Source organism: Haliotis rufescens, unplaced genomic scaffold (genome assembly GCF_023055435.1).
Source record: "Haliotis rufescens isolate VD_foot unplaced genomic scaffold, xgHalRufe1.0.p SCAF_3, whole genome shotgun sequence".
NCBI lineage: Eukaryota > Metazoa > Mollusca > Gastropoda > Lepetellida > Haliotidae > Haliotis > Haliotis rufescens.
The window spans coordinates 62,960,215-62,980,855 of record NW_025964001.1 but is presented as its reverse complement, the minus strand read 5'-3'; the positions used below and the strand labels follow the sequence as shown (position 1 = coordinate 62,980,855).

The 20,641-nt window shown below is 39.4% G+C and overlaps 1 protein-coding gene across 2 annotated transcripts; it reads right to left on the bottom strand.

The window, feature by feature from the left end:
* Positions 1–2,038: 2,038 nt before the first annotated feature.
* LOC124132364 (ankyrin repeat domain-containing protein 50-like) lies at positions 2,039–17,413 on the bottom strand. 2 transcript variants are annotated; one of them, XM_046496251.2, is made up of 6 exons: positions 17,306–17,413; positions 13,307–13,459; positions 12,351–12,399; positions 9,004–9,114; positions 5,624–6,319; positions 2,039–4,486 (listed from the first exon to the last, which is right to left on the bottom strand). In XM_046496251.2, exons 2-6 carry the CDS (start codon positions 13,409–13,411, stop codon positions 3,570–3,572), a joined length of 1,878 nt encoding a protein of 625 aa, XP_046352207.2. In that variant the 5' UTR covers positions 13,412–13,459; positions 17,306–17,413; the 3' UTR covers positions 2,039–3,569. The 2 variants fall into 2 exon arrangements, with proteins under 2 accessions (XP_046352207.2, XP_046352206.2); XM_046496250.2 differs by lacking the exon at positions 17,306–17,413 and adding an exon at positions 16,878–17,048.
* Between the last annotated feature and the right edge of the window lie 3,228 nt (positions 17,414–20,641).

The following is a 20,641-nucleotide window of genomic DNA, read 5'->3' as shown; positions in this document are numbered from 1 at the left end:
GTACTGATCATAATACAAACACTGTACTGATCATAATACAATCATTGTACTGATCATAATACAATCATTGTACTGATCATAACACAAACACTGTACTGATCATAATACAAACACTGTACTGATCATAATACAATCATTGTACTGATCATAATACAAACACTGTACTGATCATAATACAATCATTGTACTGATCATAATACAAACACTGTACTGATCATAATACAACAATTGTACTAATAATAACACTACCATTGTACTGATCACACTGTTACCATTGTACTGATCATAACACTTCCATTGTACTGATCATAATATTACCATTGTATCGAAAATACAACCATTGTATTGATCATAACACTACCATTGTATTGATCATAATACAGCCATTGTCCTGATCATAACACTACCAATGTACTGATCTTGATATTACCATTGTACTGATCATAACACTACCGTTGTACTGATCATAATAAAAACATTGTACTGATCATAATACAGCCATTTTACTGATCATAATACAAACATTGTACTGATCATAATACAATTATTGTACTGACCATAATACAGCCATTCTAATACAGCCATTGTACTGATCATAATACAAACATTGTACTGATCATAATACAAATATTGTACAGATCTTAATACGTTGTACAGATCATAATACAAATATTTACTAATTATGAAACAACCGTCATGCTCAACATGATAATCCAACTGAAACTTAACTTGTGGGTTCACTGAATCGAAGGCATTGGGGTATGAGGACACTAGGGCTGGGACGAGTCCAAATATACTACCCGCCCCCATATAACCCGACCCTACCCGGGTACCCGCCATGAGTCTCAAACTGTCCAATTGGGAATAGTTTGACCGTAGCCCTGGACAAAATGTATTTAGATACACATTTAAAACGATCTGCTCATGCATACACTGAAGTTGACTGAAGTTGTCTCTTTATTCAAACATATAAAAGTCAGAAGGAATGGGTGCATAGTCCGAAATAAATGCGAACATGTGACTAGTGACCTGCAGTGTAACCATAGAGTTCTAGATCATTTTTGTCATAAAACAATATATCACATGACGCACCACGGGTCCGGGTAGTTCTGTGGGTACCCGGGTCCTTCTCAGTACCCACCTGACTCGAGTACCCGAGTTACCCTTCTCAGCCCTAGGGGACACCCAATCTACCTTGTCACCAAGCCTGACGAGCTGATCCATTTGGTTGCCTCTTACGACTAGCATATAAGCATCTTCCCGAGGCAAGAGAGTTAACTGACTTTAAAAGTCCAGTTTCCACCCTTGTCGAACTAGGCAATCGACCGAACTCTGCATGACAGTTTACCAACCGGATTTCGATTTCGGTGCACGATTTTGATTGGACTTTGCATAGACTCGTTAGTCCAGCCAAATTCTAACTCCACAATACCAGCCTAGTTCGGCAAGGGTGGAAACTGGACTTTTATAGTCAGTTAACTCTCTTGCCTTGGGAAGATGGCATATAAGTTGCTTGGGAGCAATTCAAATCTGGAATGCCCATGGGGCCATAACCCTTGACAGCAGCATGATCAACTATACTGACCGCATAAACAGGACTGTTCCTGACTGGCTCAACATCCCATAATAGTCATCACAGAATAGAACTATACACCACCTGTCTGCCTAAACTGCATGTGATCTGCTCGAGACTTCACATCAACACAGTAACGTGCTCCCCCCTGCTGGCAGTACAGTATGTAGAACATCTGTGATGAAGTTTACAAAGTATGTATCATGTCCTGATCAGGAACAGGGAGCTGCTTTAAACTAATGGTGAAAAGAAGAAATATTTTTGCATTTTATCATACTCTTCCAGAAACTGATAGTACTTTCTGAAACTGAGTGAGTGCGTTGGGCTTAACGCCGCTTTTAACAGTATTCCAGTCATATCACGGCGTGTCAGCTTAATGTGGGAGGAAAGCCCGAAGTGATCCAGGTCTCAGACGTTTACCACTTCGGTGAAACCCACGAGCACGGGTATGGTGCTGACAAACCTAGAAACATAATCGGGTCGAACAGGGATTCGAACCCACAATCATAGGTTTCTGGCGTCCCTAAGGGACGCAACTCTGCACAGCGAATCGCGGCGCCTTAGACGACTGGGCCACCCGTGCTACCCTTCTGAAACTGAAAACCACTTAAGTTACTTTTAAGAAGTAGGTGGATTATTACTCTAGTCAGCTTCCATAACGTGGCAAATAATTCCCGGAAAGTGTGACATTTATAATACACCTTTATAGAAAGACATCATCCAGCTACCAAACAAAATATCAATATTCTGTTATTATACAAATATTACCGTAAGATTCTGTAATTAAGCTATTTATAATGTTATTCATAAGCACCAAGAGACATTTTGTTCCAGATATGCCATCTTGTGAACATGATAAACAAGACTTTGAAAGGGATTTAGAAGTGATACACATAAGAGAAGAGAATTTATGGATGTCAACTTCTTTGCTATGAATAACACGACATTTTGAAGTACATATACTTGCTCCTTGATCATACACCTGATGAAAAGGTAAGTTTATACTCTGAAACATTGTGTTCCTCATAATAAAAAAGCCGACATCCTTAAATTTTCTTCCTTATGATAAACAAGCTTCCAAATCAGCACTTTTCAGTTTGAAAATAATAATCCCAAGGAAATATTATCCGTTAGGAATCCTCACATTTGTTTAGGAGTCAGTTGGATTTTATGATGCTTTGAACAATATTTCATTGATAGTGATGCACGAACACACAGCAAATTGAGACTCTGAGACGTCCCCGACATCTGTTTCAGATCAGTAGAAATGTCAAGAATGTTAAACGCCAGATTATCCAGTATCAACAAACCAGGTTTTCATGTCAATATTTACCAGTTCATCTCTGCAATCAACAGTTCTTGCAGACAAACCTGAGAGAAAGCATCGACCGGCCACAAATGACTGATAAATTATGCATTAAAAGATGCCACATAATATACATAATACTTAATGTATTTTCAAAAACAAGTCCTCACAATTGGTAGCTTAACACAAAGAGCCTTTTGTCTCACAAAGAAAATCTCCTTGGTTATGATAATTGAGCTATAATTTGTGGTAGGCAAACTTCAAAAAAACATTATTTGATAAAAAGCTGAAAAATACAGCATAAACTGTATTTACTATGAATTAGATGTCATTAAGAAAATGAACTGAACAGAGCCTAATATAAGCCCACCAAATATTCTCACAAGTGTGCTACCATTCATTTTCCGATCACACTCTTTCAGTCGTATGGCCAATTTGCATTAAGTTGGCAGGTGTAAGACCCTGCAACACCTATCTCCCTAATGTCCTACAAACAAGCTGACTACTGAGCAAGGTCGGAATGAAACAATCACAATGTAACAAACCACAATCACAAATGGAAACTGATACACATTCAACATCACTAGAGCATGGCTTCATTCAGAATTTCTTCAAAATTGCACTACTAGTTTGTTTTATCACAGCAAAGTCTATCTGGTTTTGAACACAACTCACATGGCCAGTTTCATATCAATTGTCAGCTGTAAGATCTTTCAGTTGAAGATAGTTCTTCAAAACTACAGGAATTTCCAACTGATTTGAACAGGTGTCGACATTGTTGCCAAAATATTGACGCAAAAATCGCCTGCATATTTTGACGAGTCTTGAGGGCGTGGTTTTATGGTAGTGAAGAAGGCTTCGGAATGCTTCCTCCTTGACCTCTTGCAGTGCGTCTGAGAGGATCCAGTTTTCAGCGGACATGTCATATCCTGCCGCAATCAACAACATGCCGACCTCCGGGTAATTACGATCAGCGGCCACCCAGAGAGGCGTCTTAACCTCCTTGTAGATGTAGAGAACATCGTCTGACTGATGGTGCTGGTTAATGCCTACACTTTTGACTTCCATGTCTACATTTTTGCTCAGCAAAATCTTAATAATGTCCTTATTCCCACAGTAAGTAGCATTCCACAATGGAGTCACGTTGACCCGGTTCCTTACATTGGGATCGGCACCATTTTGGACGAGAATTCTCACGGCATTGACATCCGAGTTGTAGGATGCATAGTGTAGAGGAGTGTCTTGATCTTTGTCGGAATTGTTGACATCACAACCGTAGGGTATCAATATGTCGATAATATCCGAATGACGGCCGTGAGCAGCGAGGGAGAGGGGTGTGTTAAGATCAGCCGTCTTGGTATCACATGGAGCTCTATGTTTCAACAGCAGGTTGACAGAGTTGACATGACCGTTCCAGGCCGCGATGTGGAGTGCGGTGTAGCCGTGTCTGTTGGTGGCGGCGATGTCTGCGCGATGTTTCAGCAGCAGTTCCAAGATCTCCCAGGAATCACTGTAAGCTGCAACCACCAGTGCCGGGAAACCGTCTTCAGGAATGTGGTTTGGATCGGCACCTCCCGTAAGTAGAAGATCAACTAACTCAGCCTCCTCTGGAGATAAAACAGTACATATATAGTTGAAAGTCATGCCCACAATTCATGAGTTTTATGTTTAGTCTTAGATACTGATTACCAAAAAAAACACGAACACTCTGTTAATTAAAACAGTCATACTGAAAAACAAACAACCATTCCAGTTCCACGCCCTTAGATATCTTGGTTTGTTTGTTTTTATGTTTGACGTCGCACTCAGCAATATTCCAGCTATATGACAGCAGTCTGTAAATAATCAAGTCTGGACTAGACAATCCTGTGATTGACATCATGAGCATTGATCCTTGCAATTGTGATACGATGACAAGTCAGAGAGCCTGACCACCCGATCCCGTTAGTCGCCTCTTATGACAAGCATAGTTGCCTTTTACAGCAAGCATGGGTTGCTGAAGACCTATTCCACCCAGGATTTCAAGGGCCAGATATCTTGGTAGGTATTAGTACAGAAGTTTAACACTGCACTCAGTTATTTTCTAGCTATATCAAGGCAGCCTGAACTAACTAAATCAGAACCAGATGATCCAGTGATTGACATTATGACAACGATCCACATCAAGCAAGTCACTGAGCCTGACCATCTGATCAGGACCCCTGTGACCGGAGTACCCACAGGGGTACAGATTTATGAGAGAGTGAATTGGGTTAAACGCTGCTTTTACATTATTCCAGTTATATCAAGGCGTGTCAGCTTAATTTGGGAGGAAAGCCCGATGTGATGCAGGTCTCAGACGTTTACCACTTCGGTGAAACCCACGAGCACAGGTATGGTGCTGACAAACCTAGAAACATAATCGGGGCGAACCAAGATTCGAACCCACAATCATAGGTTTCTGGCGTGTCCAAGGGATGCAACCCTGCACAGCGAATCGCAGCGCTTTAGACGACTGGGCCACCCAGATTTATGAACATATGTTGCATCAAATATTACTCAAAAATAAGATCAGAACCCACTTGCACAAAGCAATCTTAGCGCTAAGACTATCTTAAGCCTATGTTAAAGAATGGGAGTTACGATCATCTTAGCGCTAAGATCGCTTTGTGCAAGTGGGCCCTGGAGCATTTTATGAAAATAAAATCAGGATTCTTTGGTCATTTGAAACCACGAAACCAATAACTAGTTTTAATGCGACCAACCTCTATACACAGCAAACTGCAAGGCCGTGTCCCCACGAGCATCCTTCACGTCCACACTGGCCTTCAGCTGTAGCAGAAGCTTGGCAATGTCCACAAACCCCAGTCGACAGGCATGCATGAGGGCTGTAGTCCCTCGGACATCCATAGCATCCGGACTCGCCCCTGCATTCATCAGCGCCTCAACGTATTCAACATTCTCCATCCTTGTAGCGACGATGAGTGCGCTCTCGCCTCGGAAGTTGGTGGTGTTGACATCAATGGCATCAGACTGCACCAGCATGTCAAAGATCTCCTTCTTCTTGTCGAGCATGGCTTCTATGAGAGGGGAGTGCTGCTCCATCTTGGACCGGATGTTGATGTTGACACCCTGGGCCAGCAGGTACTGAGCGATGTGGATGTGGTTTTTCATGACGGCCAGGAAGAGGGGAGTGTAGTGGAGCACTGGGGTCACGTAGTTGAAGGTGCAGTTCTGTTCCTGGAGGAACATCAGCATCTTCAGGTTGCCCATCACGCTGGCCACGTGGGCGAGTGTCTTGCCGCACCTCCTTGGCATGGGGTGTTCGCTGCTCTGCAGACAGGAACATTTCCCTGTCTTGATCCACTCCAGTGGACGGGATAGACGGTCCGGGGCTGTGTCCTCGGCCCGGAGCGGGTGGCTCTCGAATGTCCGCACACAGTTACATCCAGGTCGGCAATCTGATTACAGATACAATAGAGTCAATTCATAACAGACACACATTCATAACAGACACACTAGAGTCAATTCATAACAGACACACTACAGCCAATTCATAACAGACACACTACAGCCAATTCATAACACACACAACAGAGCCAATTCATAACAGACACACTAGAGTCAATTCATAACAGAAACACTACAGCCAATTCATAACAGACACACTACAGCCAATTCATAACAGATACAATAGAGTCAATTCATAACAGACACACTACAGCCAATTCATAACAGACACAACAGAGCCAATACATAACAGACACAATAGAGCCAATTCATAACAGACATAATAGAACCAATTCATAACAGACACAACAGAGCCAATTCATAACAAACACAATAGAGCCAATTCATAACAGACACATTAGAGCCAATTTGTATAAGACACAACAGAGCCAATTCATAACGGACATAGCAGAGCAATTTGTAACAGATACAATAGAGCCAATTCATAACAGACACACTAGAGCCAATTCATAACAAACAATAGAGCCAATTCATAACAGACATAATAGAACCAATTCATAACAGTCACACTAGAACCAATTCATAACGGACACAACAGAGCTAATTCATAACAGACACAATAGAGCTAATTCATAACAGATATAATAGAGTCAATTCATAACAAGCACAATAGAGCAATTCATAACAGATACAACAGAGCCAATTTGTAACAGATACAATAGAGTTAATTTATAACAGACACACTACAGCCAATTCATAATAGACACAACAGAGCCAATTCATAACAGACACAACAGAGCCAATTCATAACAGACATAATAGAACCAATTCATAACAGACACAATAGAACCAACTCATAACAGACACACTACAGCCAATTCATAACAGACACAATAGTCAATTCATAACAGACACAACAGAGCCAATTCATAACAGACACAACAGAGCCAATTCATAACAGACACACTACAGCCAATTCATAACAGACACAATAGAGTCAATTTATAACAGACACACAAGAGCCAATTCATAACAAACACAATAGAGCCAATTTATAACAGACACACTAAAGCCAATTCATAACAGACACAATAGAGCCAATTTGTAACAGACACACTAGAGCCAATTCATAACAGACACACTAGAGCCAATTTGTAACAGACACAATAGAGCCAATGCATAACAGACACACCAGAGCCAATTCATAACAGGCACAACAGAGCCAATTCATAACAGACACACTTGAGCCAATTCATAACAGACACAATAGAGTCAATTCATTACAGGCACAATAGAGCAATTCATAACAGATACAACAGAGCCAATTTGTAACAGAAACAATAAAGCCAATTCATAACGGACACAATAGAGACAATTCATAAAAGACACAATAGAATCAATTCAATATTAACCACTGACTCTTCATTCCTAACTTTCTCTATCAAGAACTCACTGAGGATCATTCAATCCAGAAAGAGGGCTTCTTGCATTCACTAACTTGAGATGTCTTTGACACATGTTTTTTTATTGGGACACAACTTCACAATGTATTGAAATGCACAGATACCCATGTGAAGTGCTACCTAGCTAGAAGTGATCACCTGATTGCAGGTGTTGGAGCATGCAGGATCTACCTGGCTGTAGTTGTAACACTGTACCCCAACCGCAGGATTGAATACTCAAGCTACTAACTAGGGCTGGGACGAGTAACTCAGGTACTCGGGTCGGTCCTGAGTAGGACCCGGGTACCCACAGGAGTACCCGGACCCGTGGTTAGTCACGTGATGTATTGTTTAATGACAAAAACTCACTATAGCTCAGTGGTTACACTACAAGTCGCTAATGTTCGCATTTCTTTCTGATGATGCACACATTCCTTTTGACTCATATATGCTTGAGAAAAGATAAAGCTTCAGTCAACTTCAGTGAACGCATGATCTGATTGTTTGATACATGTGTATCTAAATAGTTTTAGCCAGGGCTGTGGTAAAACAATTACCAATCAGACATTTTGTTCCCAACTCTTGAGACTTGAAGTGGGTACCCGGGTAGGGTCGGGAACCCGGGTAGTAAATTTGGACTCGTCCCAACCCTACTACTAACCATTCATGATCGGTTCGTTGACTCCAGAATAAGTCTAAATAATCAGTAAACTATAATCATGTCACTACATCTATCTGTTCCAGCATCAAACCTCCACTCACTCATGATAAAACACTAGAACAATGTCTCTTCACGGTATGTGAGTTTATTGTCTTACACCGCACATATGATAGTGGTCTGTAAATAATCAAGTCTGGACCAGACAATCCAGAGATTGATGTTGCAAGCAATGATCCACACCATCGGGGTACGATGACACGTCATCAACCAAGTCACTGAGACTGAGTGAGTGAGTGAGTATGGTTTTACGCCGCTTTTAGCAATATTCCAGCAATATCACGGTGGGGGAACAACAGAAATGGGCTTCACACATTGTACCCATGTCGGGAATCAAACCCAGGTCTTCGGCATGACGAGCGAACGCTTTAACCACCAGGCTACCTGACCGCCCCTCACTGAGACTGACTACCATCCGTTACGTCCCCACTTACGACTAGCAGAGGCTGCTGGAGACCAATGGTTACCCGGAATCCCTACAGGGAATGTCTACCCAGCACTCAGAAAAACTTACCTATGAAAATAACCTGATCCAAGATGCACTTGTTTTCTGCCAGAAACGTGTAGTCCTCGGGACCGCCTCGCACGACACTCTCGTAGATGTCTGCTTGCAGTCTGCGAGTCTCTGCAACAACAACAACAACATCCACTACTGTAGATCCTGACGACTGGAGACGAACACTCTCATACAACCACTTCAAACCACTTTTCTCTTTCTCTTAGAAATTGTTTTCACATATCAGGAGAGAATAATTAATTTCCAAATATTTTATTCCAAACAGTTTGTAAAATTAATTTTTGAAATATGCTTGTACATATTTTAATGAATATCATTTATTAATTTCGCAGATGCACATCTTTCCATCAGACGTTGATGATTGCTACTATTAAGAATAAATAGAAATAAAACCTGCAATTAACATGGTTAATGGTCAATCGGTTATATATACAAAAGAAGAAGAATTCATTTAACATAAGAAGCCTTGGAAATTGCTTTCCAGCAGATGTATGAAGTCCCTTGATACACACTCACTTAAAATAACTAGCACCTGTTGAATCGTTGGTACAGACGAGGTTTGGACATTCTGTTGAGAAAATAGCACGGTAAGAAACAGGGGGGAAGACTGTCTGGGGTCTGTTCCACAAACCGATCTTAGCGAAGACGATCATAAGTCCAATACATTACCATAGACTTAGGACAATCATGGCGCCAAAATGGCTTTGTGGAAAGGGTCCCAGATCCATAAGGCTACAAAAATAATAGTCTTGGTTCTCAGGCACTGCCCGCATCATTATAAAATCTGCCGCACGTTTCTTTTTTATTTCCCTTGTCAAATAAAAAGATCCTTAAATATACCTAACACAACCCAGCAGTGAAATGCTACAATACTTTAAAAAAACGTGATTCAAAACAGCGATGCAGTTACTTCCCTTTACACGCGCACTGCTTTACTGCGCATCTCGTGATATGGTCATGGCATCAATAGGAGTTTGTGTGAATGGTTTACCGTTTGCAAATTTGGTCAATGAAAACATGAAATTTATGATAAAACATCACCAGACATAACATTTACAAATTGAGTGTTATTTGTGTACTGTATGCCGGACAATGTTTCATACGCAGAGATAAAGATTACATGTGTATTTGTTTCATAGGTGAGGTGAAATGGGGTTTAACGTCGCGTCCAAGATTTATTTGTCTCATAAAATAAGCCGGAAATAGCAACCAGCTGTTACACACCTTCTTTCCTATCTATGGGTGATTTAGTTTAAAACATACAGTGTTCTCTCGCTATTTCGCCCTCCAATATAACGCAAACTCGATTAAAGTGCATAGTAATGCATGGCTCCTACAAATTTACGTACAATTTTAATAAACTCAAGTTCTACATGGTACTTAATGTCATGGCCAATAACATAACTGAAAAGAAATTTCAATAGCGTGATAGGAAAACTGAAGACATTGTATCTCTAACGACTAATGTTTGTTTCAAGGCGAGTTCTTGTGATTTGCCGATCAATTCACAAATCGTACAAGATTTCGCGGAAATTAATGTAAACAAAATTGAATGAAATCTTGGATAAAAGTAATATAATGGATGACAAACATAAGTCCAGATACACAATGAACACTTTTATAGCCAGATAGTGTAATAACAGGACTAACATGCATACTTCAGTATGGATTTGTTGACATGCTTCTTCCGGTGTTGTGTGCTTGTGATAAAATCTCCGTGTTGTAAAATAAAATCATTATATGCGTGTATTATCCATGCACTAGTAGTCAAATGGTAGTCAAATACTGTATTCTAGTATTCCCTTATGTAGGGAGGCCCCTTCCCAGGTTGATTGAACTGTTTATTTGGTTACGTACCAGTTTCAACAACAACAAAAAGACACAGCCCGCTGGCACTATTTTTTCAAAAGCCATTGCCTGAGAACCAATTCTTTTATTTTATAAAACCTAACATTCAGGAATCCATTTTTACTAAGTCCCACAGAAAACCTGAAGCATTATGTCGTAACTGAGTCCTTATTTTAGCATTCAAAACTGTTGATATGAATTATAGGCAATTAAGGTGTAACTATTATCATCTGTGATGTGGATGTCTTGAGGTTAACATTTTTGCTTTCATTCTACCAATCGAACTCTATTTGACAGCAGCAAAAGCTAAAATATTTATGAGAAAACAATTTCTCAATTTTGTTCCATAGACAGTTCCAAATCATGCTATCATCAAATGTAGGTAATATAATATACTGTATTCGATGTAATAAGCGCCCCGCTCTAATAAGTGATATTTGTTAATATATTGGCTAGTGAACAATCCCAATTAGCACCCCTTTGATTGATCAATGTACACAAGACTTATCTATTCATGTATAATACGCACTCGTGTGTTATATGCACCCTTTATTATGGGCAATTAAATTCTGGAAAAATATATCCGTCGTGTATAATCATGTAATACGCACAGACTTTTCTTTTGTATCATTTCAGGTTGTCAGCATAAACCACGAAATATTCAGTTTTTCAACTGTTTTTTTCTCACTAAAATTATATTCTAATAAGAGCCCCCTATTTCTAATTTTGAGAGCGCCTTGGGCGCTTATTATGTCGAATACGGTAGATGTTACAAACTTCAGAGAAATGAGAGCTTGAAATTTGTCACAAAATCTCAAAGAGATATTAAGGCCTAAAGCTTGATGAACATGATATTTGAGTATACTTATATGCAGCACTATAAATCTTTTCTGGTTATTATTGGTGAAATAACTGAAAAAATAACTGGCCAAACTTCTCAAAACATTAAACTCAAGCATGTCAATATGTGAAGTCATGACACTGCGCATTTAACATTGAGGCTGTTTCTTAACAGTAGAGCTAAGTTACCAGTACTTCAAGTAGATTTGAGGGCACTGAATTAACACTTCCAAATTCAAATACCAAATTCTATATATTACCAAGAAATCCACAGTTCACTTAATTCTAAATTAAACAGATGTTTATCTCCTAATTAATGTATTCCGATAAAAAAAATAAATTAACTGTTGCCATGGTTACAGGTCTATCATAACATGTCAATATGCTTCACGTAAGTTTCACACCACTTACCAACACTTGTGATTTATATTTTGAACGATGAAGCTACAATTTCCTCTAATCAAATGCTAATTACACTTAAAATTATGCTTAAAAATTAAAATGCTAATCAGACATGATGGAACTGTGATAGATTCAGTTCACGTCACTGACACGATATCCCGCAATACACAGTGGGTTCTCTCAACATCCTAATATTGTCCTACAACTAATCACAAAAAGAAAACAAGATATGAACAGAAAATAAATTGATTTACCTTCCGATACAACCAATGTATCTATTTTTCGGTCATCTTCCACAACGTTCTGAAAGGAATAACAGTAAACATAATGTTAAATGGTCTAAAACATTACAAGTACATGTGCACCAAAGGAATTCTAGCAAACAATTTTGAGAGAATTCTGGTCTAAAACATTACAAGTACATGTACACCAAAGGAATTCTAGCAAACAACTTTGAGAGAATTCTGGTATCGCTTGTCACATCGACCTCTTAATAGTCTTAGGAGCAACACGTGAGTACACGGGAGCAAAATCAGTTTCATCGTCATGACCCGCACATGCACAATCTGCGTCCATCCTCTCTACATGTAACCCACCAAATATGTTTGCCCAATTTCTGCGCACCACCTACTTGTCTCAAAAGTGTTTTGTGAGTTGGTTCAAGTTACCCCGGATTACCGGTTGTCAATTTCTTTCAGAGTGTAAACAATAAGTAACATGTGAAGACATGATCGAAAAACACCTCAATACAGATAAGATATATGCAACATTCCCTCACTCACACAAAAGCTAATGACCCCTAACATGAGTGAGTGAGTGAGTATGGTTTTACGCTGCTTTCAGCAATATTCCAGCAATATCAGGGCAAGGGACACCAGAAATGGGTTCCCCTAACGACCCCTAACACGAAGAAACTAAGAACATATAATCTTAACATATTCATGTAATATTTGCAACTTCTAACTTCTGAGTGAATGTTGTTTTACACCCCATTTTTCAATATACCAGCTATACCACAACAGTCTGTAAAAATGTGACCCTGGGCTAGGCAAGTGGTCGATACCATGAGCAACAATTTAATTCCTTGAGATAAGAAGACATCCATGAGCCAGACCACATTTGTGACCACCTAATCCTCAGTTTAGCTGGCTTGGAAATTCTAAAGTAACACATCCTATCTTGGAACTATGGTAACCAGAAGCTGATTTACCTCAAGCCTCGACTGTAGGTATCTGGCAGACATTCCAAACCGTTGCAGCATAACTGCCAAACCCGCGTCGTCATCCGAATCCGAGTCAAGGAAGTCAGGATCCATGCTGTTAGGACTGCATTGGAAGAGGTTGTGATGTACTTGATTGATCACCTGAACAAAACAAGCAACAATCAAAACATTTCGTCAGTTTGTTGGGTTCATTTAAAACATTTTCATCTTTACATAACATAACAAGCATGAAATACTCATATCCCTCGCCTATATGATATGTACGGTTGTGTGCAAGGCAAGGAACATTGTACATTTTTTTTAAATCTGCTGCTACCGCCATTTTCAGTCTAAGTCAAAGTCGTTGCAAAGGAAACTCGAAAAATAAATTTTCAAAAAATCCAAAACTATCAAAAGGTAACAGTTTACCACTAGTCCTATCTATGTGCCAAGTTTGATTAAGATATGTCTCATGGTTTTTTAGTTCTGCTCCAGAAACAAAACATGATGGACGGATACATCAACCAAGTCAGCAAGCCTGACCACCCGATCCCGTTAGTCGCCTTTTACGACGAGCAGTCGCCTTTTTATGGCAAGAATGGGTTGCTGACCTATTCTAACCCTGATCTTCACGGGTCCGGTGGTGTATCTAATAGAACTTATATTCCTCTAAATTTTGGATACAGAAGAACAATTCAATAGATCACAGAATGTGTAAACATATCTCTAAGTTATACAATCACCATTCAATTATAACAAGATACAGTCTAAGTGTTTTCACCATCTCAAACATAATGTTACACTACCTACACTCACACGCCCATCTCCCACTTGAACTTGTATCCAAGTAGAATAACAAGCCTGTGCTAATAATAGCATCACACTCGATGTCCACAAACAGCCCATTGATTATGAAGAATGAATGACCTCATTAATTATCAATACCTTTGGTCTGATTAGTTGATAACAGAGCACGCTAATTAATTGAATCTACATTCTATAGACTAGGGAGCATACCAATATGTGGACTCAAGCCTACTAGAAATGTACATTTTACAATACATTTTACAATTACTCAAGTGAGTGAGTGAGTGGGGTTTTACGCCGCTTTTAGCAATATTCCAGCAACATCACAGCAGGGGACATCCAGTAATGGGCTTCACACATTGTACCCATGTCGGGAATCGAACCCGGGTCTTCGGCATGACGAGCGAACGCTTTAACCACTAGGCTAACCGACCGCCCACAATTACTCAAGACACTGGTTAGAGTTATATAAACTCCTTTAATGATTCATGTCCTACCACACACGTTGTTGATTCAGGGAGGAATCACCAGCTGATAATGCATGTCCTACTGTCCTTCATCTTCCCGAGGCAAGAGAGTTAACTGACTTTAAACAAGTCCAGTTTCCACCCTTGCTGAACTAGGCTGGAATTACAGGGCTCGATCGTAGCGCCACCAGTGGCTATTACCAGTTATGTCCCTTCTAAGCCTCTCCTATGGACCAATCAGATTCCACCTCTCGTATCACTTGCGTTTGCTTCACACTAAACGGTGGCGCCCAGTCAGGACGATTTGATCGATAATCAAGACCTATATTGTGATAAAACGGGTCTTACATCGCGAAATGCATCAAATCACGTGAGCACCTTGATTAAAAACATGAAAGGATTGGGAAAATATCTGCTGACAACGAGTTGGCGGTGCACATGCTTTGCAAATCCTGCAATCGATTGAAATCTGCATGACAGTTTACAAACCGGATTTTGATTTCGTTGCATGATTTTGACTGGACTATGCATAGACTCGTTAGTCCAGCCAGAATGTAACTCCATAATACCAGCCTAGTTCAGCAAGGGTGGAAACTGGACTTTTATAGTCAGTTAACTCTCTTGCCTCGGGAAGATGACTGTACTGCGGTCAGCTGTTGGTTATTCCTGTTTATCACACATGTAAGGTTATTTCAGTTTGTATTATCGAATCCTGTCAGAGTCTGTGACAGCTGTGAACAGTAATAAATTAGAAATAGGGGGCTCTTATTAGAATATTATTTTGGTGGAAAAAAAACAGGGTTGAAAGATACATTTTGTGGTTTATGCTGACAGCCTGAAATGTTTATATACGAGAGATACATTTTTCCAGAATTTAATTGCTCATAATTAAGCAATATAACACACGAGTGGGTATTATACGCGAATAAATAAGTGTTGTGTACATTGATCAATCGGTATTGATAATAGGTATTGTTCACTAGCCAATATATTAGCAAATATCGCCGTGGGTGCTTATTAGAGCGGAGCGCTTATTACATTGAATACGGTATACCATGGGGAGTCGGCTTGATGTGGCAGGAATGCCCCAAGTAAGGAAGGCGCTAGGCCTTTACCACTTTGATTAACCCCACTATAGGACTAATGCCAATTTATAACGCTGTGCCTATATGTAAAGTAGCTATCAGACACACACTTTTGCTTACATTATCTTCGGCAGTTTCCTACTGTGCTCGGAAAAGTTTGTAAACATTCCTGATTAAGAAGTATTTTTATACACATGTTATATGTCAAATTAACGTTACCACCCTACAAGTTCACAAATACGTATCTGACCTTAGTTAATTAGTGTGAGATATCCCACTTCCGACACCATGTAAAAGCTGGACAAAGTCGTTCTCTGGGTCCATGTATTTTATTAATACTGAAGATGGTAGACCTAAACAATATTACACAAACTTTTAATATACTTGGGAACATCATGTATGGTCTTTCATAGATGATAATGCTGTATCTTATCGGCAACTTACACATGGATATAATAATCATACACATCTGAAAGTATCAGTTATCATACATATGATTATTAGTTCCATGTGTAAGTTGCAGATAAGATACAGCATTATCATCTATGAAAGGCCGTACACGATGTTACCAATTTTGTATATGAAAAGTTTGTGTATTATTGTTTAGGTCTACCATCTTCAGTATTAATAAAATACATGGACCCAGAAAAAAGTTTTGTCCAGCTTTTGCATATATACAAAAGCCATAGACAGGCATAATTCGGATTCAAACTATTGATCGTAGGATTTTGGCAAACCTACTTTTGGGCCCGAACATTCTGGCACTTTACATGATCATGATGATGGGGTCATTCCTCAGCTGCTCATTAATCAACTGGGCTTATGTGTAATAAATGTGTTTCCCAATACACAATGATACACAGACATAAAAACAGTAACATCTGAAGAGATAGGTTGGTCATTCAAAACATGTATCATTAATGGACATGTAAAAAACAATCAGAAGTATTGTAGTCTAGATTCTAAATGAATCCTAATCTCTCCTTCTTTCAAGACTAATTCCTTCAGTTCACATCAATAACACAGGTCAGTGTGGGATTAATATAAAAATACATGTCAGTTGTGGACTTACCATGCAAATGTCTGAAACTGAAACAATTTATAATTTTCTGGTTCTAATCTATTCAAAATGAATCATAAACATATATGTCAACACATATCTAATATAAACTCTAAATGTAATATTTAAAAATGTTTTTAAATATCAACGACATAATTTACCAGGGTACTTGTCATGACTGGCCTCTTCTATCGTCTACAGTAGCAATAATCCAACTTATTTCGACTCTCAAAGAGGTCTAGTAACTATCTCCTAACAGGTCAGCTACGTAAACTACTAAATTCTGAAAAATCAAACAATTTATATACGTTGGGCAAGATCACATGGTATGTATCTAGTCCCACCCAGAATAAGTCTTGAAATACCTAGTTCATTCCAGCTGTCCCCAGAATTGCGACTATCTCGACCTTATCTAATCGTTTGCCGTCGGCATAACCCAACTTGTCATGGTTTGTGGGTTGTTTGTTTACAGTAGGCCTAACGATAGGTGGGCTTGGCCTTCTAGGTCACTGTAGCTTCTGTTTCCAGACTGACAGGATCATTTTCTACATTTCTCTGATGAAACAGTTATCTACTAACGTATACTTACCCGTGATTTAGTGCCTAAGTAGATCTTGAACAATTGCAGTGTTTATTACGATAGTCTAGAATCACAGCTTTGACAGGGTCTAGGCCAACTTCCTATTTGTTGGACATGTACGCATGCGCGTCGATACAAGTCGATTCAATGGGAACCTACTCGTGTCACTTTCTAAAACCAACCAACCAAATGACAACTGAATAAAACAAGTTGCTTCCAAAAACTGTCAAACCCGGACGGTTTATTCAGGAAAGATCGGTCTAGGATCATACTGAACCCTGTTTGTGCTTTTGATCGAAAACGATCGGTGTAGAAAATATAATAAATGTATCCATGCGTCGATATAGTACCGAGTGTAGTACTTTTCTCTCAAAAAGAATAGATTAATCTGCGTTTTCTATCACACTATCTATAGAATAAGACGAGTTCTATGGATGAACAACTTCTTTATTACAATTGGTGCGACGTTTCGGTGTAGATCCTAACACCTTTATCAAGCAAGTGATGGATAGGGCTAAACAACATATAGAGGATTCATCACGAGTGTTTTTTTAATATGGGAAATATCAACCGAGTCTTAGTTAATCGGTATTTGCCGAGCCTTTGGCGAGGCAAATACCGATTAACGGGACGAGGTTGATATTTCCCATATTAAAAAACACTCGTGATGAATTCTATTTATCATTTTCACATTTTTGCTTCCAAATTAAGGAATAATTGCATTAAACATTAACATCAGCAACTTGTCGAAATCTTACGTATAGATCGTGCGTAGTGATACATGTTTTCCATAGCCATGTAAACCAAAATAAACAATTCGCTGAGAAAGAAAGTTCCTCGGATTATTTTAAACAAAATACTTGAACAGACTTTTGCAGAATAATTGAAACTTTAATAACGGTAACAACAACGATTCTGTGTAATCTGATTATAACTCTGGTGTAACTTCACTTATAATATATAGTTTCAAATCAAACCGCTCGCTCTTCCGGTTATCTAATTTGCATATCTAATTTGCATACTTATGTCATTGGGGTATGACATACATGTTTTTATGTCATAAGCTTATGTCATGGATAAATGCTTAAGTTAAATGATAAAGTTATATATACACTTATTGACATCTAGGTTGTTACAGTGACTAGTTGATGGGCACAGAGAGGTGATAATAAGTGTATATATAACTATGTTGTTTAGCCCTATCCATCACTTGCTTGATAAAGGTGTTAGGATCTACACCGAAACGTCGCACCAATTGTAATAAAGAAGTTGTTCATCCATAGAACTCGTCTTACTTTATCACTCCAACTTCTAAATGCCACTCAAAGAAGTTATCTATAGAATATTTAAATATTTGAATATTTGATTAAAATATCTTTTAAACAAGTAAATTCTTTGTTGAACATTTGTTGTCACATTTGAACTTATATTTTAAATATAACAACATAATGTACTTAATACAACCATACGACCATACGACCATACGATCATATACTCTATATGAATATAAGGTCTGGGTGTCGTTCTATGAAGCGATATACGGCAGTCTTAGGGCTAGGGCACCCATGCAGGGTTGCTAATTGCTAATTGCTAATTGCTAATTGTTATTATATTTTAGGCAAATTATGAAATTATGCTCTTTTTGACTGACTTTATGCCAAAATCTCGTTTCCCAATGCCACACAAATACGGTTAACTAATCTTATAAGAGATAGCCCACATGTCCCCAGTGCGTGGCGCACCCACAGCTTCCGTTCTGTCCAGTACATCAAAACAAGCCACGCAGAGCTGGACCAACTGATTGACTTCTATAAACCGCCTCCGTGGTCAATGGGATAGAGAGTCTGCCTGGAGAGCGAAAGAGCGGTGGTTCGACCCCTAGTTTATACTACTGCAGAGTAACGCCGGTTCTCTAGTGCTAGCCGTAGGCGGATCCAGATGGGTGGGTGGGGATTGGGTGGGTGGGGATGTCCCCACTTTTTGAAAACCAAATGAAGTACGTTTTGGACAACCCCCCACCCCCAACTCTAACCCCACCCACCCCCCTACTGTTATTGGACCCCTCCCGTTTAAAAAGCTGGATCCGCCCTTCCTACCCCACTGATGTACTATATGGATGGTTGGGTAACAACAAGTACCATCTTTTAACTTCAGCAACCAATGCTTGTCGAAAGAGGCGACTAACGGGATCGGATGGTCAGACTTGCTAACTTAAATTGATTGATTTCATGTCATCGTATCCCAATTGTATGGATCGATGCTCATAATATCAATCACTGGATTGTCTGGTCCAGGGCCCACTTCACACAGCGATCTTAGCGCTACGACTATTGTAAGCCTATGTTAAAGTATGGGAGTTACGTTCATCTTAGCGCAAAGATCGCTTTGTGCAAGTGGGCCCTGACTCGATTATTTACAGACCGCCGTCATATAGCAAGGATATTGCTGAGTGCGGCGTTAAACAACAAACAAACAAACAACAGTCCTTTCTCCAGCGGACTCTTCACATTCGGGTATGTAGGAGCGAGTGGAAGTGTTTGGTTTAACTCCACTTTGAACAGTATTTCAGTCATATCACGGAGTGTCAGCTCGACTCAGTTGGAAATCCTAGAGTGACACAAATCTAAGATGTTCACCAATTTAGTGAAACCCACGGTATGGTGCTGAAAACCCAAGTATCGCGATAACGACAAATGACGCCCGAACGCTTTTAACGACTTGGCTAAACCCCATTCACCTCTCCAAATAACGCCATGAATATGATGATGATATCATGAAAGTTAAGTAAATGAAAATATATAGTTTAAGACATAGACTGCAATGCAAACGCAATATTGTCACACGAGGATTTCATAAAAAAGACTAACGTTATCTTGCACTGTAGTATGGTGTCTACAACGAACCATATAGATACCGAACCAGTTATACAAGAAATCTTATTATGGCGTAGTAGATTGACCGATTTGGCTTTCTGAAGGTCAGGTCAGAGACCATAAAATAGATCTATTCTATGGTCTCTGGTCAGGTGTAGGAAATTACGACTCAGACAAGTAATTAAACTGCACATGTCAAATACACAGTGCATATCAACGAGCCTCAATGACAAGGCCTATTATCTTTAGGCCATATGTTAATTAATAGTATGCGATAATTGTGGGGCAACAGTTGTCCGGCCAGCAGAGGGCTAACTCGGCCCCGTCTCAGAGAGCGATCCCATACTTTAACATAGACTAACATGCTGTCGCAGCTGTACTATCGCTTTGTGAACCGGGCCTCTGACCAATAGCTACATTCCACATTTAAATATACTCCGAACATTCACAGTTTTTTTAGATATCTAAACAT